This window comes from Zonotrichia leucophrys, chromosome 1, assembly GCF_028769735.1.
Source record: "Zonotrichia leucophrys gambelii isolate GWCS_2022_RI chromosome 1, RI_Zleu_2.0, whole genome shotgun sequence".
NCBI lineage: Eukaryota > Metazoa > Chordata > Aves > Passeriformes > Passerellidae > Zonotrichia > Zonotrichia leucophrys.
This window is the reverse complement of record NC_088169.1, coordinates 60,151,804-60,175,271: the sequence shown is the minus strand read 5'-3', so window position 1 is coordinate 60,175,271 and position 23,468 is coordinate 60,151,804. Positions and strand designations below refer to the sequence as shown.

At 36.6% G+C, this 23,468-nt stretch overlaps 1 protein-coding gene across 1 annotated transcript in view; it reads right to left on the bottom strand.

The window, feature by feature from the left end:
- NAA16 (N-alpha-acetyltransferase 16, NatA auxiliary subunit) overlaps positions 1 to 23,468 on the bottom strand; it is a 61,784-nt gene that overhangs the window by 11,769 nt on the left and 26,547 nt on the right. The window contains exons 8-11 of the mRNA XM_064714088.1: positions 22,955 to 23,050; positions 19,266 to 19,372; positions 581 to 653; positions 174 to 343 (exon numbers count right to left, since the gene is read on the bottom strand). Coding sequence (XP_064570158.1) covers positions 174 to 343; positions 581 to 653; positions 19,266 to 19,372; positions 22,955 to 23,050 — 446 coding nt within the window. The remainder of the gene's footprint in view (positions 1 to 173; positions 344 to 580; positions 654 to 19,265; positions 19,373 to 22,954; positions 23,051 to 23,468) is intronic.

Here is a 23,468-nt window from a genome sequence, read left to right as displayed (position 1 = left end):
AAAGGGTTTTCATTTCCTTCCTGACAAAACAGTGCCCAAAAAGAAACCCACATGAAAACTGATGCCCATAACAACTGCTAACTGAAATATTACCCACACATTCACACCAGTCTGATGGGTTGATTATTTTTTTAATACACTAGGTACTCCACGTGTCCAAATTCCCCTTTTACCTTGTAAATTTTTGCTTTTAAATAGAATAGCTCTATTAATGTTGGAGTGCTTGCAATTGCAGCATTAATGTAATCCAAGGCCAAAGAACACTGGCCAAGTTTGTCAAAGTGCTGTGCCAGGAAATACCGAACCCAAAGCAGTGTTGTTGGGGGCTCTTTCTCTCCATTTTCTGCAACAAAATGGGAAAGGTTACAATAACCAGTAAAGCTGAAGACTGCATTTGAAAAATGAACACAAAAACAAAGCTTGGCAATTTTACCAAGTATTTCTTGTGATGAATTATTTTACTAGAAAATACGGTAACTATTTTTGTGCAAAAAGTATCAGCACTTCAACAGTTCTTGATAACTTTCATGAACAGTATTAGTAGTTACAGGGTAATGAACATAAGACCACAGAAACTTACCACTTGTACTAAAAAGGTCACAAGTTTTCAAAGAGGCTTCATAACCAGTAACAAGTTCCTGGATTGTAGAAACCTACATATAAAAAATAGTATGTGCTTAAGTTTTGCTTTACTATCATTTTAACAGAAACAAACACTCTCAAAAAAACACTTGAGCAAATTAGAGAAACTATACAAAAATAACTACTTAATTTGGAAAAAAATGATGTATCTTCACATAGTTTACTTCACACTTTTGCAGGTATTTTGATCACCCACTTTAACTAGTGATGTGGCAGAGAAACGGGTTGATCTCAGGCAGCTTACAGCAGAAGGTATTCAAGTGCATATGATTAGTATCTTATGTAAAAATTCCAAAATATAACTTCACCTATGCTATTCATTTTTAAGTGTTGAAAATTAGACAATTAAAAAAAAGGTACCTTGAAAAAGACATGCATGAACTTTCCATAACAATGATGAAACAGACTTTTGTGTTTTTTTGGCAGGTTGATCTGTATAATTAATGATTTCTCTTTTGTTTGAAAGGTATTGTTGCCTAGAATGCAGGTTCCATCTTTTGACAAAAATCTATACATTGACTGAAGGGTAACACTTCCTGAAATCAGACCCTGTCAACAATATTGGCTTTCATTTCTATGTTTAAGACTCAAAATTCATCCATGCACTTTTAACTCACATTTTATAGGTCTGAAATTTACAGTAAGTACAAACATTAGGATCTGTACATCTCATGGCAACTATTCCAATTCCAGGTCCATGGCTCAAAAATGCCACTTTGTATTTCTAAACATTTTATGAGCTGCTCAACCTGTTTTGTAGCTTCATTCAAAACATGCCTGCCATATCCAGCAAGTAACCAATGAGCCTCTTTAGGTAACAAGGACAATATTACAGTAAAAATATGAGGGACTTTAAAATGTAAGACCTGACTGTAAGCACAGCAGGGTAATGGCTACATTCGCCATCAGGTGAAATCTCCAGATGGTAAAAACCTACAACTTCAATGGTTACAAGTTATGATGATCCTACATTTAAAAAGTTGATTGCAAGATTAAAATAGAATTGTAGGGAGACAGTAAAATTTTTAAAAGGCACAAATTTACAATGCATACATTCACTTCAAGATATACTTTGGGAGAGAAGGGAGAAGAGAATAAACCTTATTTTAGAAGATCAAAGTATACAATTTGAAGGATATTACTTTATTTAACCTAATCCAGCACAATAAGCAAAAATACTTTCAAAGAGAGCAGAGAAAGCCACAGGCCCAAGTCACACACAGCCACTGTAAATATCTCAAAAGTGTAATAAAATGTATAAGCACATACATTCTGGGAAGCTCTGGGCAAATCTCATAAGAAATGAGTTTCAGTAGCAAAATCTCATAAAACATAATAAAATGTTACTGGACTTCAAATAACTATGAAGTGATAAAGGAATGTGAAGAAGTCAGAAGTAAATGGATGAAGGCAAACAAATGCATCAAGTTCTTCCCTGGCCTGCCTCAGACATCTGTTCACTGGAAGAAAACACCCCCCAAAAATATTTGAAGATTCTTTTCTCTAAAAAAAAAGTTTAAAAGCAGAAACACCTGCTTCAGATAGCAGGGCTGCAGTGTGTATATGCAACTGTGTGTTATTTTCTTGCTGACTTTCATTGCAATTTCCAAGTATTCCCAAGTTTTCCTCATCTGGCTGCCACTAACCTCATCATCAGTGAACTGTGCATAAAGGGAGAAAGACTGCTTCATTTCTTGAGTAAGCACCACCCCCCCCTCCCCCGCCACATTCCAAATAGAAATGTTTAAATTATTACTTGGGAGCACAGCTTCACATCTGGACAAAGACCAAGCTACCACCAAAAAGAATGGCATCACCATCCCTGAGCCACATGTGCCTGGTCCCTGCTTTGGCTGAGTGCTAGTGACTGTATCCAGGGTTATGAGTGATTCCTCCCTGTTCCACCTCAGTGCACCAATGCCCAATTACTCTTTTACTCTTTAGTCACTGCCACTTTCCATCAGCAGTGGGCAGTGGCAGTGGACAGACCTCGGACATCCTTGTATGAGGGTCTTCAATCAGCTATCATTAACAGTTAAATAAAATACTATGAATCTTGATGAGATGGAGAATAGCAAGATGTGTTCTGTTGTTAAAAGATGCAAAGTTGTTCCAAATTCAGAACTCTGCAGAGGTTTTGGCTTTTGCAGCTCAAGAAAATGCACCGTAATTGTCATTCTGGAAGCTACTATGAACAATACATTTGGAAACAAGTATTCAGTGAAACCAACAGCTAAAAAAACACAAATGCAACAGCTGGATTTTTGCAGACATTCTCAATGAAAAAGGCCGTATCTTTTTCCCTTATTTTTATTGCTTATGCTTCAGTCTCTTGCTAGTAATTTAGGAAAACAATTCCAGGTTGGTGTGCCTCTTCAGAGAGCTAATGATCTGGAAATATGAACCATCATTTCTGTGTCAGTATTAACCGCAAATTTAGTTACAAAATCTGTCTCTTGAATTTGCTATTATCTGTATTCTAGAATTATCACTGCCATCTTAAAGGCAATAATATTTCACTTTTAGAAAAGCCACAGCATTCTTCATAATTTTATGATTTTCAAAAAACTCAGCTGAGGTATCTGGAAATACCATATTGTCCACAAGCTAATTTCAAATAGAATTATTCTATGAAACCAGTGTTTGTTCTCTTGCCATTGAGTTGAGAAAGCTTAAGGTATCACAAAAGTGTAGCTGAAGTCACCAACAAATCTCTCATTTCATTACAAAAGGACTGAATTGATTCCTGGGGTCACCAGTTTCAGAAACCTCTTAATCAAAATTCAAGCCTCAAACCTTTTCATAGGTCACTATCCACATCTTTCATTCATTATGGAAGAACAATGAGCGGAGCAGCAAGAATCCAAGAAAGAGGAAATGGGCTTTAGCCTTCTCATTTGCACAAACAAGTGAAGAGCTCATTTTTCCTCCTATACCCTAAAGATGGAAATTGTACATGCTCACAAACCATTACATATTCTTGCCAACTGCAGAAATCCTGAAAGTCAAACAAACATCTTCCACACTTGGTACTACATCAGCCAAAGACTCTACAAAGGTGGCAATGCTCTTCCATTCCCATGCAGTTTATTTCCATTGGAAAGGACAATTTTGTAAGTAAACTTTGAGTAAATGTCTTAAAATGAATAGTTGAGAAACAGAAACAGACAGCAATAAATATAATGCACACATACCTTAATTTATTTTTAAATTATAAGTAACAAGGATCCAATTGACTTAAAATACCTTTTTCTGTGAGCACTAGTTCAGTTACCTGATTACACCAAGATATGTTTTGTGTGCTCTTTGTAAGGGACAGCCTAAGGGACTGTTTCCCAGGTAAACAGGCAATGACCAGAATTCTCCTACCATCTTTTGCAGCTATCACAGTGGCAACCATAGGCCAGTCATGAAATCAAAATCTGTGCTGCATGCTATGCCACACACCAAATGACTCTGGCTACAGACATTTCTCTTTAGACAAAAAGTGTTCTATAAAAGGCCTCAAAAAACAGCAGGTAAGAATTACAGTAGCCTAAATTTTATCTTGATTTTTTTTTCTATATTCCATGTTATAATATGTAATCAAGTTGAATGAGATGACAAATGTGAGGTGAAATACATAATGGAATATGACCTCAACAGCCCACTACCACAAAGCAAGGAACCAAATTTTTCAAGCACAAGGCCTACATTCTCTGGTTTATTAATGGAATCTAAATATCTATATTCCATAGCCTATTAAAACTGTAATAGAGTTCTGTTTCAATGACAACCTTCCAAACCCCAATACAGTATTTTCTTCAACAAAACAACTGCAAAAAGAGGAGCTGAATTATTGTCGTGTACTATAAATTGATTAGATTTAAGTTGTGTCAATAGTAATTTTTAAAGACTTCAGCTTGTTAATTTACCAGTTACAAACACTTCATTTAAGTACTTCTGCAAGTTTGAAACCCCCTTGAACTGGAGACTCTTTCATATGGAAAACTTTGGCTAATCATTCTCACAACCTCCTACAAAGGGCTAGAGGAGAAAAACCAGACAACAGTTTTCCATCAGGCAACCTAACAATGCTTCTCTTAAGCAACTTCTGTGTACTCGTTTGGTAGTCATTAGAGCAGATAGGCACTGGAAAAATAAAAATTTCACAACTCTCACCTACTCAGGTTTATCTGTCTCAGAAAGCTCCTGAACAATAATGTAAGAGAAGGACGACATAGAAGAATCATTCTGTATTAAAAACCCATCTAGTATCAGACTGGAAAAAACAGAGTGAAAGTCTGGGTGCTTCTTATTCCCCATCTAAGAACTCATTTAATACATCCAATCCTGAAGTACATCAACCTTCAGTTGCAGGAAAGAGACCTGTAACATTCAGGAATCAAAACTGCCCTGGTATTACTGAGCAGCTATCTTCCAAATAGTTAGCAGCCTGAAAGTTCAAACACTAACTATATTATGGCACATAGATCAGATATATTCTCTATGGGCAGGCCCTTCATTTCATGGACTGTTACAAGGAGCATTACCTTCTGAATTTCAATATGCAGACAATTTTAGAGACAACTGTAGCACTTTCCTGAGGAGGGCAACCGTTTGCTGCCAAACTTTTCTCCCACCTTCAAAATAAGGGAGTAATTTTAAAAGAATATAATCTTATATTGATAAAGCACTTGTACTGTTCTAGCAAAAGGCCAACTAATGCAGAAAAGCCTGGAAAAGAGACAGAAAACAGCTGGCAAGAGGGGACACCCTTTATGAACTTGCTCATCCTCCACAGGATGAAGGTGTTCTGTGCTGTAAAATAAATAGGATGATTCCTAAAACAGATGTTCTCTAATCTGGAATCTGATAATTTCACTCAGATGGCAGGCAGCTTCTTATGATTTGCAGCGTTGATATGGGTGGTCTTCACCACTGCGAAGATGGATTTTTCAGGTGGTTCTGCAGCTCTGGAGCTGGAGAAGGACTGCAGAAAACAACCTGCAAAGGCAGTATTTCCTGCGTTTTCACTTAAGGCAAAATGATGCTGACAGGGGAAAAAAGAGCACGTATTCTTGCCCTTCAAGGAAAGATTATGTCATCTGTCCTTGAAAGTTAGAATTGAACAGTGTTTCTGCTTAAATAGAGAATTCTCCACAGAAGCACCTTCCCTGAAGAAAACTTGTTTCTTGCAAATAATGCATGGTGCTGACAATATTGGTCCTGCTGGTCACAGAAACTGATCTCAAAGCAGCACTTGCTTTATCAGCAGCAAATCAAAAATCTCTGAATCAAATGAGTACTTATTTTTGAAAAACCAACTCCTAAAGATGCAAAAACTCCACTTCAATAGCAGAAAAGTACATCTCAAGGCTGAATAACATCTACATCTCAAAGTACAACTGAAATTTTCCAGGATCTCCCTTCACTGGCTTTGCTAACAGTAGTGCTGAAAGTGAAAGCTTTCTGGTTCCACAAGAATACTATTCTTTATTGAGGAATATGCAATTTTATTGAGTTTGTGACACTGCTTTTCCAGCCCAGCAGAAGCAACATCCATTAAACTTATGCCTATTTGTCATTATTATGCCTATCTAAGAAACTGAAAAATAGCTGTACTTATCAAAATATCTGACCTCCCTATATCTAGATATCTCCATATTGACAGACTGAGATATTTAGAAGCCATTTGCAAATGGCTTTGCTACAGGGTACCCAAAAGAAACGAATGTTGTGCAACTTCAAAACAGTCAATCCTCATCATCTAGAAAAAAATGGGATACCTAGAGACTAAATGATAAACAGCTTTTTAAGCATTATCCTGTGCCAGAAAACCATGTTGACATTAACAGAAAGTTCTTGTGACCAAATTAGGAATATCTTTCACAACACAAAGAAACATCTACTGCATGCCCTGAGGCAATACTCTAAATGCTTCTTGGGAAATGGAGAAGCAGCAATAAAAACAGTCCACAAGAGTCCTGTGTCAATACTTGAAGTCTTTGCCACAACAAGATTTTATCTAAGAGAGTGATAAGAAAGTGCATGAAGAGGTATCACTACCAGATCATGCAGAAGTGGTATCAATACACCCTAACTAACATTTATGAGCCTAGTACCAAATAAATTAAGACTGAAAACATATCATGTAGTTGCTAGCAGAGTTCTGGAGAAGGCCTTTGATGGCAACACATTTTGAACAGGGTTTGCAGCTGGTCCGTGGCACACCAAACCAAGCCTTTCTTGAGTTTTCTCAAGTATCAGTCCATTTCTGAGAAAGTGCTAATCATTCACACACAGAGCCAGCCAACACAAAAGAGCTGAAAGCCGAACTCACTAAAAATGAAGATTCCCACTATAATAAGCTGGTTCCCTATTCTTCTTTTGATTCTATGGTCTCCACACCATTCTAAACTGAACCTTCCCCAGAAACAGCTTAGCACTAGAAAAAGCTCTGACACAATGACAGCACAAACAAGAATGCCTCCTGCTGCTCACAGAGACACCTTCATAGTGTCTTTGTGAGCAGAGACTTTTACTTCAGTAAACTGGATATTCAAATAAATTAGTCCAATTGTGAAAGCCTAGTCAGCCTCATACAGACAACTTCCATTGCTTGCACACAAGGCTAACATCTGAATGCAATAAAAAAAAGTCACAATCAAAAGTTATTCTACAACCTTCAGACCGTGAAAATCAAACCAGAAAAAGAGGACAAGCACAACTTGTCCTTTACTTAACACAAGTCACCTTAAATTTCTTGTTTATCTTTGACATAAACAGATATCAAGGATGCAGCTTTATTGTTTTGTGTAACACCCAATGAAATAGATGCTTTAAAACTAACAGCAATTCACATGTAGGTACATCTCTAAATTTATTCAACTGAGCCATCAATACTCCCTCTTCTGCTTCCCTGAGAAAACCATTTTTAAATGTGTGCATATGCTTATGTTACACAGGGAAAGACAAAAATATGTAAACTGCAGTAGAACACACATCTTATGGCATCATGGTTAGTCACCAACTTCAGCATTTCTCTTTGTGTGGTGGTTAAGCAGACATTTACCCTCAGGAATTTTGCCACAGAGCTACCAGCTTGTAAGGAAAATTACTGCTACCACAAAGCAGTAATTTTGCACTACCATATTTAAAACCACTGGTGCCCATTGCTGCTAGCACTGCTAACAGCTGATCTTGAAATAAAACAAGTGATACTTTTTCTAGTGTCAATAGCACAAATGAACACACAGGCTATCAGAAACACTAAATTCCAGAAGAAAAAACTTCCTCCATTTATCTAAGTGAATCTAGTTTGCATTTGTCATTCAAAAAATAACTTGTAACAGCTATTCTGTATGCTTGCTCTGGTGAAGCAATGTGCCCTTAAAAATAATTGCTATGTACAAGCATAATCAACTGGAAAATTTAGAGCAGCTGTAGCACAATACAAATAAAAATTCAGAGCACACCAATACTAAGATGACACTGTGGTCATCACAAAACTCATTTAATGAGAATCTGGTTTTCTGAAAGCTTTTGGACAAGTCTGGAGACTGCACTGAAGAAATCAAATCATTTCACATGAGTAAAGCATCAGTAGGAGCAATCATGAATAGAGATATCTAGACGATTTCTTGTGAGTCTCCAAATGGGTTAATCCCAATATAGATCACTCAAACTAAAAAAGCTCTCTTGATAAAATAGTTCATAAATCAACTGCTAGACCTAAACTGTCAGCGATCAGCATGTTTCACACTCCCCATTCACTCTGCAGAGTGGAAGCACTGTATCCTTGCGGTACCTACAATGACATATCCAAGCTTGCTCCTTCCTCTACTTACTTTAAAATATCTCCTAACTCCTCCTTATGATCCAGCAGCACAAGACAAATGCTATCTTTCACTATGAATGTACCAGCTGTCAGCCACATCCTAGGTAAATCCACTTACCAGATCACCCCTCCTGGAATTTTAACTCAAAGACACTACTTCCTAACACCTGAAATGATGGAGCCAGCATGAACAAAGGACTGTCCTTGGTTAATCTTTCAGAACTATTTCTTCTTAAAATGCAGAGTTTCCTAACAGAATTAATGTTTTTTACTTCCTTATGTAATCCACCAATGATCTGCAGATAACATCTAACTAGAAATAAAAAAATAAAAATCAACCAACAGTGGCAACTTGCTTTGTGTTGCTTTAGCTTTCCACATTAAGGAAGAAATATGCCTTCTTTCCAGAAAGGTTAAAGAAAGATCTTCACTGAAGACAGCCTACCTTCCTGTGTAGACAGTCTTACACCTTTTTTTGAGACTGTTGTTTCTGATGTTTCTTCCAGCCAGACATTTTCTGTCATCCAGTATTTCCTCACAGTCTCCATGATTTTAGATACTCAGAAAAAGGGCACATGGTGCACTAATGTCGAGCTTCAATGGAATCAACCAATGCACCTGCAACACAATCGACGTAAACCTTGATGTTGACTAATTGAAGATCTTCACTCTTTGGATTTTTTATCTCATGGATGCAGAGACGAGCATGTATGGGGAACCAAAGAGGATTTCTGAGCATTGATCAAGTACAAAGAGAATTTTCTGGGGAGGAGGTAAGGGTAGCACTTCAAGATCCATTTCTGTGAGGAAGAGTAACAAATGAGGCTCTTCACAGATATTTCTAATACATCTGGACTGTAGCTTACAGAATGTGAAAATTACTTCAGCTCATGTAATTGCTTATACTTCAGGTTATTAGCTTCCAGCAGAAACATGAGGCCAAGAGCCACAGCTACATTCACCCTGGGCAGTAACTTTGCATAAACATCAAAACTCATAATAATAAAGTGGCACTCCTAAATCCTAGTTTTCCTTCTCAAACATACAAAGCCTACAGCTTATTCCTGACATAAGAATTATACCAACTATGCAAATTTTATTTAAGCAGAAAGATATCAGTAGGATGTCATTTAGTCAAGTACTCTTGCTAATTAGAAGCTAAAAAAAAATGATAAAAAGATTTAATAATCCTCCATATTATACAGTAGGCTTTTTAAAATAAAAGTTTTACAAAATCAATTACCAATATTACAAAAAAAGTAAGCAGACATTGACTCAAATGGCCTTTGTCCAACTGTTCATCCTGCAATTCAATGCCCCTCTCCTTATTCCAATATTAGAGTAATTTTATGCTATGGCATGGTATAGAACTGGACTCAGGATACTGAGTAGCTGGCATGTTTTTTAAGAAGTTGTTTTTTTTTTTTTTTGTATTTTATACTATTTGCAGTATTTTTATAATCAAAAGTTCTATCTAGGAAAACCTCAGGAAAATGGCTATAAGTTTGCTGATATCAGTATTTTTATAATACCAAACTCCAGATACTACAGCACAAAGCCAAGTATAAACGCTATGAAACCACTTGTAACATAAAAGAAAAGCCCCACAGCTAGACAGAAAACCTCTGCCTGCATGGGAGACTAAGACACCCACACTACAGTACTTAAATTTACACACAGACTATATTGTGTTGAGACCTTTTCCTTGTAAATGCTCCATGTTTCTCAGCATATAAAAATCCCCATATATACAGTCACATTTCAAAACCTTTCATTCATGTAGTAGTAGTTTAGGTTATTATTCCAAAAAGTCTCAACAAATGATGAAAATTAAATTGTTCATACCATTAGAGAATTATCAACTGTAAGTAAAAACATACAGTAGATTTATATTTTTAAAAGCTGTGTTTTAAGTAACATTTCAAAGTTGTAGAGAAAAGCAGGTTACCTTGTAAATAAAACTCCCAAAACACAACCACATAAGTTTCTTTATGTTGGATGAAGTTTTTTATTATGGCTATCCTCCCATGTATCTCTACTGCACAGAATTCACTGTAATTAGCCACATACAATTCTTACTACATGGTCTTTGGTTAAAAGTCACAAATACCAGAAATTCACTTTAAAATACATGTTACCTCCAAGTATGTTTATGAATTGACGATGCAAAAATCTTAGTATTTTATGGCAAGATCAAGAATATCAAGTGAATAAATCTCTAATGGCAATATGAGAACTACATGTCTTGAATGTTCTTAAGAAACTACTTTTTTTCAGAAATAACTACAATTCTTCAAAACACACTATCATAACTGGCCCCACTACGCACAAGCACCTCTCATAGATTTTTTTTTTAAACATGTCTGTGGACTTCCCCAATTAGGACAGCTAGTATTTTTTATTTTCACATGTTTAATCCATGCATCTTTTCAAGTTTGGCATTGCAGAAACGCTTTGTTGAGCAACTCCATTTTAACTTATTAGCACAACATACAAAGAAAAAAACTGAGTACAAATCTAAAGCTGTACAGACTCAGACACTGGTACTCAAACACTTGCACTGTTCTTTTAGCAAAAATGGCAGGGTGGAACAGACAATTGGAAATGTGAATTACTCTGTGTGCAAGTCAGGCTTAGATAATCCATTCTAAATTGCATGAGAGACTCATAAATCAGCTCTCTAAGAACATAATCTGCTAGAGTTCCTATAAATCCTGTGTCTTTTATTCTCCCCTTCAAAATACACAGTATAGAAAGAACAAGAACTTTTCTGGTGCAGAATTTCTATATATTAAAACTCCAATATGAGGATGACAGCTCATGGGACTTGTTTTATCACCTCCCATAAAGCAAGCTATTTTTTGGATTACAGGCCATCTCCTCTTTAAACACATGGCACTGCAGTTGTCACCGTAGATCACAGTAAGGCAGCAGGTACTGGCAACAGCAGATACAGGTAACAAGTCCTGATCTCCAAAGCACAGCACCTCATTTATAAACTCACATATGATATTTGTCAAGCCTTAGACAACTGCACCACTGAGCACCTCCCCACAGCTGCACACTTACACAGCACATCAAGGGTAGGGGCAACAGCACACTGACCCCACCAGCGTCACACCAGCAGTCCCACCTGCATAATGTTACCAATACCAGCAGGTTTGCTAGAAGAAACTGACTCCATCAGCAGAAACCTACTCAGTGAACAAGAGCTATCCCACCTGAGAAATTAATCTGGACGCAGTTGTGACTTTATTAGACTTTTATTAGTATTTTGTCCTCTGCTTTTCCTTCATCGTCTAGATGGGGGCAAACTCATATTCAGTGAGCATCTACATCAACAGCCTGGCCAAATGATTGCTGAATTCTAAGCTGGAAGTATTCTTTACACAGCTCTTTTTCTTTAATTGAGACTACAAGCAGATGATCACTGACAAAATACCAAATGCACAACACTTTTTACTAGAATTTGCACTGTGAAATTTTGCAGAAATAAAGACAGATACCATATGTGCCACTTTGAGAGCTCCAAAGTCAAGGCTGATGAAGGACTGTACAGAAACAATCATATGTGATATACAACTCACATCCTCAGCCTAACTCCATTACACTCTTTAATAAACAACCTGTTCTTTGGCCTACCTTGAAGCCTCAGCTTCACATGCTTCATGTGCCCTGTGGTGAACCATGCATTTACTCACATTTAACATAAACCTAATGTGGGTCTGCAGCTACTCAGCTGTATTTTGAAGTTAATCCATTTCTAAAAGGCAGATTCTGTGACAAGTTTTTTCCCTTTGTGAATAGCCTGAAGCAAGATATTCTAGGAAGTGATTATGGCTCTGCTGGCAAATGGATATAAAAATCACAGCTGGAGATTCCAAATTACAGTATGTGGATTAGGGATCTCAGGGCTTCTGTATACAGGCATTCATGCATATCAGCATGTCAGTCTCTTCTGTGCCTTCCTGCACTGTTTCCTGCAGTGTCTCAGTGCTGCCACACTAACATAAAATGCACTTGCCCTGGCACAGCAGCAGCAGTTCAGACAAGCGCCAAGCTGATCCTGGACTTGCAGGTGAAACAAAGTAACAAGATTAAGAATTATGAAGGTTTGAAGAGATTTTTACAAATTGTCTAGTCCAACCCCTTGTTACAGAACAGGGACAGCTGAAGCAGACTATTCCTGGCCATCTCCAAGAAGGCAAATTCACTACCTGTGAAAAACCTGTTCTTATGTTTGACAACCTCTACAACAACTATGTCTTTTCTTTTGCTCAAATATTCTCTTGTATTTTAAATCATGCATATAGTATCTTGTCTCTGAGCACCAATGAGAAGCATCTGCCTTGTCTTTTCTCATTCTTGCCTTCAGTTAGTTACATACACAACATTCCATCTAAGCCTTCTCTTTGCCAGGCTGAATTAAGTCACTAAACAAAGATGCCCCCACTACTGGCCCCACTGTCACCGACTTGGGGACACCAGCTGGAGTTCATGCAGCAGATGACAACACTGAGCCTGGCAGTTCAGTCAGTTTTCAGTACAAATTACTGTCTACTAAGGTGTACTTCAACATGCTGTCTGTGTTACTGCAGATGGTGCCAAAAGCCTTGCTAATACACAGGATCAACTGCAGTCCCCTTGTATGCTGAAGTAATTTTGTTACAGCAGGCTATTAAGTTAATCAGGCATGAATTTACCATCATAAATCCATCCTACCTACTGTCCTTTGTGTGTTTGGTAATGGTGTCCAGGATTATTTGCCTTATCAGCTTCACAAATATTGAGATCAACCTGACTGGCTCAAAGCTCCTCAGATCCTCCTTTTTATACTTGAAAACAGGAGACATTCACTCTCCTCCAGACCTCAGCAAGCTCCATCCATCATGATCATCTCTCAAAGACTGAGGAGAAGTACAACTACATTGTCTAGCTCTGCTAAGAGTTGGAGATGCATCCCAATCAAGTTTGATGTGCATATCTGGTATGTTTAGACATTCTATCCTCCAGTACCAAGATGTGTGTATTTAAGAAAGCAGTTAAAGTGACACCCACATACCCTCAAAAATCACAAAAGTGGTGTACATTCCCTGCTGCCTTGATATATCAAACTACATACTTCAGCAACTCTCAGAAGACTACCAGCAGATTTACCAGAACAGTTGAGCTTGAAATGAGAATCTTGTTAGAAAAGATGACAAAAAACAATATCATGAAAGATGCTTCGAATTTTACAGGATTCTGTCTCATGAAGAAGTGTGAAATTGTATTTTCATTCATTTGCTATTGTTTTTAGCAAAACAGCAAAACTGCCAATGAAGTCACTAACAATTGGTATCTTCTGTTTCTCCTTGATAGGTAACAGGAATCCATTCTTGTACATGCAAAAGAATAAACACATGTATCATCAAGACAGCACTACATGCACCAACTAGGCATCAGCTGAGCAATGCACTGCTGTTGTGCTGTATGCAGTCAATTACAGAATGTATGCAGGTGCCTTAACTGAGTCTCCTGATTTACAAAGTGTCCTATCAGAGGAGCAAAAGTCCTAGAAGATGAAAAGACAAATATCACCCTATCCAATGTTTGTCTTGGTGCTAGCAGATATGAAGATGCCAGATGAGATGACAAAAGAAACTTAAGTACCTGCTCAGGACAGATCTTCCTCCCCAGAAGATGAGGCACGCGCTGTATCTACCAATTAAAGCCATAGATGCAATACATATGAAGAGTAAAGTCTAAACTGCAGATTTAGTGTCAACACCACCATGATGTTGTTCATCACAGAGCGCTTTGCCTTTACAGGTAAGTCCTATCATAAAATGGAAGAATTCTGGGGTAAGAATTATCCAAATGAAGTTAACATGGGGGGGAAAGGTCTGAGAAACAAACAAACAAACATGGAATGAACTTGGAGAGTTTTGTAGAGCAGTAAGAGATTCACAGGGTTCTCTCAGGATGTCTTAAACAATAGCCAGAACACACAATGTGTTTCAAGATGAATGATGCGAACAGGCAAAGGCTGGCATTTGAGAAGTTGACCGAACTTGAGATTAGGTGAGAAAAATTAATATCAAGCTCAGAAAACAAGTTCTTTAACACCAGTAACCTGTAGAGGAAGCTCTCAGCTCTTGTTCAGATCAGCCATTTCCTTTTTCCAAACCTCATGGGTGAGTAGAATCTGGTGCAAAGCTTTTTACATTTGTGAACTTTGCCTTTATATAACCAGACTCATCTACACTACTTCATTATAACCATGGGTTTTCATGTTTAAAAAGCCTCAGGCTGCCATATAATGAATAGAAGGAAAGCACAGCTAATTTCTTCACAATGTACAGTGGTTACTTTAAAAATCACCTAAAACAAGCTGATAGTGATGAACATTGTATTTCAAGCATTTTTTTTAAACACAAAGCCATCAAAACAGTGTTCCATCAAATGATTTTGCTAATATTTTGCAGATAAAAGTGATCTATGACTGAGTACCAGCAATGATGTACCACTGAACATAGTCTAAATATCATAAACTTCCTTTGAACGAGACACTGGAAAACAGTGTAAGACTGAGTCCAGTAGTCTCTATCTCCCTCCAATTGACCTTGCCTTCAGTTGGAAAGACATGCAAAATCTGGCTGTGTACCAGTGTAGCAAGTTAGGAAGTGATTAGTGCACGCCTTTGGTAACTAGAAATAGGGAGCACAGTAACAATTATCACTTGAGAAATAACTTGAACTCTTTACATCCTAACTCCTTTTACTCCTTTTTCATGCACATAACCTGTACAAAATCAATTGCCAATATTACAAAAAAAGTAAGCAGACATTGACTCAAATGGCCTTTGTCCAACTGTTCATCCTGCAATTCAATGCCCCTCTCCTTATTCCAATATTAGAATAATTTTATGCTATGGCATGTTACAGAACTGGACTCAGGATACTGAATAGCTGGCATGTTTTTTAAAAAGTATATTTATATTTTTATGGTTTTTTTGTGCTTAGTATTATTTGCAGTATTTTTATAATCAAAAATTCTATCCACAGCACAATACATTGATCAAGTTAAATTGACAGTACAGTTTCTAGGCAAAAGACAATCGTTAGCCTCTTTTCTTATGGCTTCTCACCCTTCAGCTTGAACTACTTATGTCTCCTCCAGTCTAGGTGGCTTGACAAAGAAGAAACAGTAAAAAAGCAAACCAGTTCACATGCTACTTTATTGCAGTAGCATAATAGCACAAAGCCTGAAGAAATCATAACCTCATCTGAAGAGCTTTGAAGGATTAAAGCATGACTTGTATAACTCCCTTCTAAAACTATGCAGAAAAACATAAGTCAGATCTTCGACTTGCAAGCAGTGGTGGACCACAAAGTCTGAAACTGGGTCTTGCTGCAAAAGCATGCACAGTAATTTACAGCAAATCCAGTTTAATACCTTCTACACATCAGGTTCTGTAGTTCTTTTAAAGTCTGCTTTAACAATCATTAGTGGGTTACCACATTCCACCTAAGAGGCATCATTATTGCTGGGAGTGATGAAATCCAGCACCACTTGTCCCAGGTTTCACCACACCCCCTCTGCTTATTTTCTCAAGCATCCAAGTTTCACATTTACCAAATCTTGAAGTTTACTTTTAAACCCAATTGGGCAGTCAAATATAAGCCTCTGCACATCACAAACTGAACACAAGGCCAACACACAAATTTTTTTCTGCTCCAGAATTACAGGAAAGGCATAGATTGCATAATGAAAGATGAAGCATATTTTACCCCATTAGAGACTTATTTATTAAGGAATGATTTACCTCAAAACAAGTCTGAGAGTATACATAGAGCTTTGTTGCTTTTTGGCAGTCTTTCTTTATTGAACATATTTCAGATTCTCATGTCTTTGGTTGCTGAAAGTTTCTTCCAGCAATAACCTTAAAATTACTTTTTTATTGAAACAAATAGCTTTACATTTCCTACTTACAGCACCCTTCTGAGACTTCACCCAAAGGATCTTAAACAGTTCTACTTGCACTGTGAAGGAAGATTAAAACCACCTTTCCTAGTTAATCAAAGTAAGGCTGTTTCTTTTATGAAGAGCAAGCTGCAATACACACCCTTCATTACACCAATATTTGCACAAGTATGTAAACAAATTTCAACCCAGTAGCTGAAAAAATAACATGTCATGCACCCAGTTGGCACTTCAGTGATTTCAGTTTTATTTTTGGTAGGGCACTCATTAATTCTTTCCAGGAGCAGCTGGGAAAGCTTCCTCAATGTTAATTTCATAGATATGAAGTGCTCATATAATAGATACCTTGGGAAGAAGCCTACCTAGCACAGCCAAAAGGCCGAGTACCATCTTACAGCAATTAGATAAGAAACAACATTTTCCTGAACACATCTAACAAATGTTTGCCTTCTATACAACCACCCTTTTCTCCTGGCTGTTCATGAAAGATCATAGACCTACCTGGAGCTCTAGAAAGAAGGAACTTCCTAGCCTTACACACCAGCTCTTTTGTCAAGTCTTCATATCTATGTCACTTCAAAATCCAACCACAGTTGACTGTGCCAAACTATGCTTGTTTCCAAAGAAGGGGCAACTTTCTTCCCAACTGGTAGTGAAATCAGAAATTTGCTAGGTATTTTCTAGAAGGCACAACACAATGCTGACTACAACCCTCTTTCAGTCAAACTACTCAAGCAATTTATGTAAGAAGCTACTACTAAGCTCCAACTTAGACAAATTAGATACCAAAATAGAATATTTTCCTTAAAGATGTAGGACACATTAGTTGGTCACAATTTTCTGCCCTCAACCCCTAAATTTTAGTAATTCTAAAATTAACTGTCAGAGACTAAAATTAAGTTTCTCTTAGTTTCAAAGATTCTTCTGTCACACTATAGCTATAAGTAAACACAAGCAAGCGAAATGTAAAAGACAGACTGCTTTTGTAAGGACATAATTTGAAATATGACAAAAATGGTTTTGCAGAAGTTAGCAGCACAAACAAATCCCAAGCATGTTTGGAAACGGCAAAGCTCTTGATTTTAATTACTTTTTAGGATTAAGCTGGCAGTTTTGAGCAGCATCGGTTTGGTATAATGAAAATGTCTACCAGAAAGGAACCGTTCTGTGTAAGTTTGCCTCAAAATATGGTAGCTCTCTTTTTTTTTTAACCCATCATGTCAAAAATTAAGTGCTAAAAATCTTTTCAGATGCCAAATGAGTTAATACATATCTTTCAACATCCAGACTCTTCGCACTTCAAATAGCAGAAGTTAGACTTCCCTACCATTGACTGTGCTTCTATCTAGATACCCTGTGCATCACAATGTAAAAAATTTCAATTCCATTTCATTTACTTTGCTAAGTGTGCATTAGCAATAGGCACTATAGAGAAGCCTGTACTATACAAGGATCTTGTTTCTAGCTGAGATAAAGTTAATTTGCTTCTTAGTAACCAGTACAGTGCTGTGTTTGAACTTAGCATGAGTACAGATAAGACACTAATGTTTCAGTTGTTGCTAAGGTGTGCTTGCACTGAGGTGAGGACTGTCCAGGCTCTCACGGTCTGTGGACATGGGAGCAGGAGAAATAGAAGCCAAGAAGGACCATGGCCAGGACAGATGACCTAAAGTAGCCAAAAAGATATTCCATACCATACCATGTCACAGCCAGTATATAAATGGGGGGAGTTTGCTGTGAGCCGTCAATCACTGCTCAGGGATGGGCAGGGCACTGGTCAGCAAATGGATAGCAGTTGTTCTGTGCATGACTTGTTTCTCTTGAATTTGATTCTTCCCTCTCTCCTTGTCATTACAAGAGTGTATTTTGATTCAACATTGAAGTTAAAGTCCTTATCTCAACCGACAAGGTTTAGGTATTCCTGATTCCACTCATCAGGCAGGGTAGGGTGAGCAAGCAGCTGCATGGTACTTAAATTGCCAGTTGAGGTTAAACCCCAACAACATGATGCCAGAATTTACTAAACTTATGTCAGCCTCGTAAAAAGTAGAGATTACAGAAATGTACTGAAAATTTCATGTTACAACCCCAGCAAAGAAACTCTTTGAAAGAAGAATAATTTTAGTCCAAAAAAGGAGTATTCACTTGGTTGAAAAACTGCATGATGTATTTAGGGTTTTTCCAGATACAAATCCCTCTTAAGTCATGAATGGCTTCGAATACCTATAATGTTTGTAGCAAAGATCTGAAGAGATATCTGAAGAGACTGATATAAATTATTCTCATTTCTACACACTTGAGTAACATGCTTTAGTTCAACATTTTTTTTGGTATACCTTACAGTCAGTTTGGAAGGAAGAATTACATTTGAAATAACAGTTCTTTTGTGACACAATTACATCAAAACAGAGTTTAGAAGTACAAAAATATACACTGAAGTTTTAGTGAAAGACTGAAAAAGAAAACAAGCCTTTGTGGAAAATACTTATTTATTCATGCAATTCAGAAATCTACATAGAACAACAGCCACCTCTTATTTTAAAAGCATTACTTCTGGTGACATCATAAACCATAAGTTGAAAAAATTCCGTAACACTTGCACTCAAAGCATACCAAGTTAATGATCCTGATGTTTCAAGAACCTCAGTGCACTCTGCACCAATCTGACTTCAAGCATTTTGACATCGATCATTCACATATGACAAAATAGCACATTAGGGAAAAATGTTCAACAACTCTAATTGGCAGTTTACAGGGAAAGCTACAAAAACTATTAGATAGTCTATTAGCAATTCAATACAGAAGACTTCATTAAAACCAAATAAATACTAAATTTTACCTTTTCTGGATTGTAATATAAAGATTTCAAAGTGGTAAACAAGGGTGGGCAGCCTTTACTGAAGTTAACCCTCAGGAACTTATCCGTTAGTTCTCTAAATTTTTCACCTAGGAACAAAAGTGTGTTTGGTTATATGTCAGTGATTGCAAGTGTTATATAAATATATGCACTAACTGCTGTGCAACTCTGCATAACAGAGTAACTGAGAAACTGCAATTGAGGCCTTTAGTTTTTCCTGTTATTTAATAAGACACAAATATGCTCCAGATTAAAAAACGTAAAAACCAAAAACAAAACCACAGAGTAAAATGCTTAGGTTGCTAGTGTTTAGGAGTCTGCTGGCAGACATTGTAACAATCCTCACACCTGCAGTCTATTAGAGAAAATATTGAGTGCTGACTACAGAGGATGTAGCAAAAGCCATTTAAACAAACACTGAAAACACCCTATAGTATTAAGAATAACAATGGAGATTTTGCAAAACCTCCATCATTGGAGGTTTTTATGATTAAGTTAGACAAATATGTGTTAGGAGTAGAGCAGATATAAAGTATCTTGATTTGAGGAAGAAGGATGGATGAAATGAATCCTTTGCTACTTCTCTAGTCCAATTTTAATTAGTAGGACATGACTTGTGATATGATTGTTTCTGGAATTAGAAACAAGACTTATTGTTTCAGAAACATAAGCTCCATATCAGAATCACCTGTATCAAAATATACTTCAGAAAGCTAAAAATCTGATCCAATTATATTTTCAGTTAAAAATTGCAATACTTGCAGTTAGGCGCTACCTTTCTGCAAAATGCTGTTAAAAAACAAAAACCAGTACTTCTAACAGAAGACATCCAGCCAGGAAAACAGCTGGTTTTCTTTGTTTCTTGCTATGATGAAAGTGATTGTTTACAGCTGGGGGGGAGCAGGGGGGGCTGGAGGGGGTGGTAGTTGTTGTTTGGTTGGGCTTTTTTCTGTTATTTTTATTGACTTTGTTTACTTGGCATGGGGATGAACTTTTTCCACACTTCAGTACCTCCTCTGTTGTGGACTTCTCTAACTTTCTCAACAAGGAAGTACCACACTTCATGTAATTCTAAGACTCACCCATAAAATTGACAAAACTGTTGAAATAAACTTAACTTCAAAAAGAACACATGAAAAATTTTATTAACAGCTTTTTTTAGATATTCAGAAAACGCAGACACTACTGTTTTGTATACGACATTTTCATTTACTCCTCTCAATTCTCAATTGTCCTACAATGTTATCAGCAGTGTTGCTAATGAATACTGAGATTAATGACAGTAATTCATGTTCTCATCTTGCTGCACTAAACCAAACTGCTGCATATAGAAACTCCTACTACCTGTGGACTGGAATCCATAATTGGACTGTAAGCACATGCTTTATTACAGATGGATTAATTAAAATGTGTTGTCTCACAGTACAGAAACTCCCTTATATAAAGAAAAAAATCCATCTCAGTCTCTCCTGTTGAATTCTTCTAATTATTATCTTGCTGGAACAATCATAATTTAGAATTTAGGAAAGCAAGATTCAAGTGTCCCTATTTACTTACAGAAAACAACAGTTTTAAAACAAAATTAAAAAAAAAAAAAAGAAGGCACACAGCTGGGCACCCACCTATGACAAGAAGCAGAGTTACAGTTTAGTCTGGGGCACACACCTTACCACAAGAGCATAAACAAATCTAAAAATGCATGCACACACACTTGATCAGTAAAATTGATGGTAACAGCCTTCCTCCATAAAGATGTTTTCCAGCTTGATCAAGGAGCTAATTTGCTTCAAATACAACGTTAGGAGTCAATGCACAGCAAGGTCTGGACAAGAACTTGTCCTTTTAGCATTAGCCTGGATTTTAGAGTATTTTAATTTTTAAGAGCAATTTAATTCTGAATCAAACAGTGACAGCTGTAACTGGTCAGTGACCACACTGGAACAGTAACTGCATTTAGCCAGAAATTCTATCATCTTGAAACTTGCCAACATTTTTCTGCAAAGATGTTTCTTTCTACACCTTCACATTCTCACTATCAAATTTCAATCAATATAAAGTCTTGTCTCCTGTACTTGTAAACACAGAAAATCATTAGTAAATAGACTAATCTCTACAGGATCAAAAACAGTCTTACACATTCATGCTTATAATAGGCTTAATAAATAAGTTAGCAGAAACAAATTTTAATTTTGAAAAAATTCTTATTTGTTATAAAATGCTACAGAAAGCAATCAAGAGATTTTTCTTGACCAAACTAATAATGGATTTTGCTTTCATTTATCCTATTGTTACAGCATGAGCAACTAATTCTTGTTACTACACATATTTCTACTTAAATGAACATAAGCTGTGAAACTACACTGCCAGGTGTAAGGCCACCTAGAGCAAAACACAGAAAAATGAAGTCAACAGCAAAACACACTAATAATAAAGATATAGAAAAGTGTTTTGCAGGTTACTTCCTTGTTTTCTGTGTTACCATAACAATCTTATTACATATTTAAAAAAAAAAAAAACAATTACTCATCACTCAGTTTTTCAAAATTTGCTGAAATGCTTTAAAATTTGCCCCCATATCTACAAATAAACTAAGGTATACAGCATGATAAAAGGCACAAGTGGTCACTTCTTATGAAGCGGCTAAAATCTTTGGATTTTACACAGGAAATGTGTATGCACATTCAGACACATGAGCAACAGCAGGGGAGTGGACTAGATGCTCTGGAACATTTAAAGGTTGCAACAAATGTGATGCTGAGCAAATTAGCTAAACTAAAAACTAACCTTAGAAATTTAAAAGCATGAGGAGGTATGCTGGGAATCTGCAACTCATCTCAAATTTCTTGACATCTGATATCTAGCTCATGTACTTTCCAAACGTCTTCTACTGGAATTTCAGCAGCTAGACAGCTACACACTAATTATATATTTTTATGGTATTTACCATTTCATTTAGTTTCCTTCCTTCCATTTTAGAAGAGCCCAGCTCTTTGTTATTTTAACAAGTATGTACAAATTTTCCTTCAAAAACTGAGGGTATTTGTGCACCATATTTCAAAACAAATTTCAAAAGGGCAAAGTCACAAAGAACTTAGCTATAAAATGAAATAATTTGGGCTACATAATACTGCAGATATTTTTGTTCCTTTTCTTATCAAATTAGCAGCACAAAGGTAGTTTGTGTTGTCAAATTAAGTCCTCTACAAGAAAGTAGGCTCTACAAGAAAGTAGGCGCACATTTTAGTAGTAAAAGTATGCATATTAAAGATACAGGAGGGGGTATGCATACATATATACACCCACACCTTGAATTAAAGTGTACTGTACCCTTCATTTTAACTCACGATTCTTAACTTGCATAAAGCAAAAAAAATTATGTATAGAAATTCCTACAATCTACATATCATTCTGTACTGTAATTTTATCATCACAAATATTATGTTGCTCAAATCATCATATTTGAGTGTATGAAGCTCTTCTATCAACTCCTAAAACATAAAAGAATTATGTCTAACCCAAGAGAAATGCATACATTTGATTTGCCTATATTGTTCAAGTAGGTATATTAAATGCACATGTAGGTATTAAATACACATTAAACAGCCTGAGGAAAACTGCAGAAAAATATAGGAAAAAAAAAACTATTACAGAACAGATATGCAACTTGTTACCTGAAACAAAGTTTAAAGGTAATCTTCTAGGTGAAACTGCTCTGGGATGTCTTTTACTAACTTCTTCATAAATCTGAAGCCTTTCTTCTAAAGTGCCTATTATCAGCAAATACAACAGATATAAGTAACAGACATAAAAACCTATTCTTTTAAATGTCTTTAAATGTTGAGAATTAATCGAACTAGACTCCTTATGAGGATTTGGAACAATTTAAACATTTCATGTTACTTCTTCCAGTTAATCATAAACAAAAATTGTACCGAGAACACACTGTATATACAATACACAACTACCAGCATTAATCACTCTAAGGATAAACTGTAAACAGGACCATAACCTTGCACATTCAATCACACAGCGCTGGAGTTTGGTTTCTTTCAGTTACATGGTCCTTCAGACCCATTCAGTCATTGTACTACATTCATAGCTTCAATTAACCCTTTTTTCACTATGCATTCATCTCAGACTTAAAGCATTCAGAGAAACATGCTGCATTTCTAAACCATAGGTATA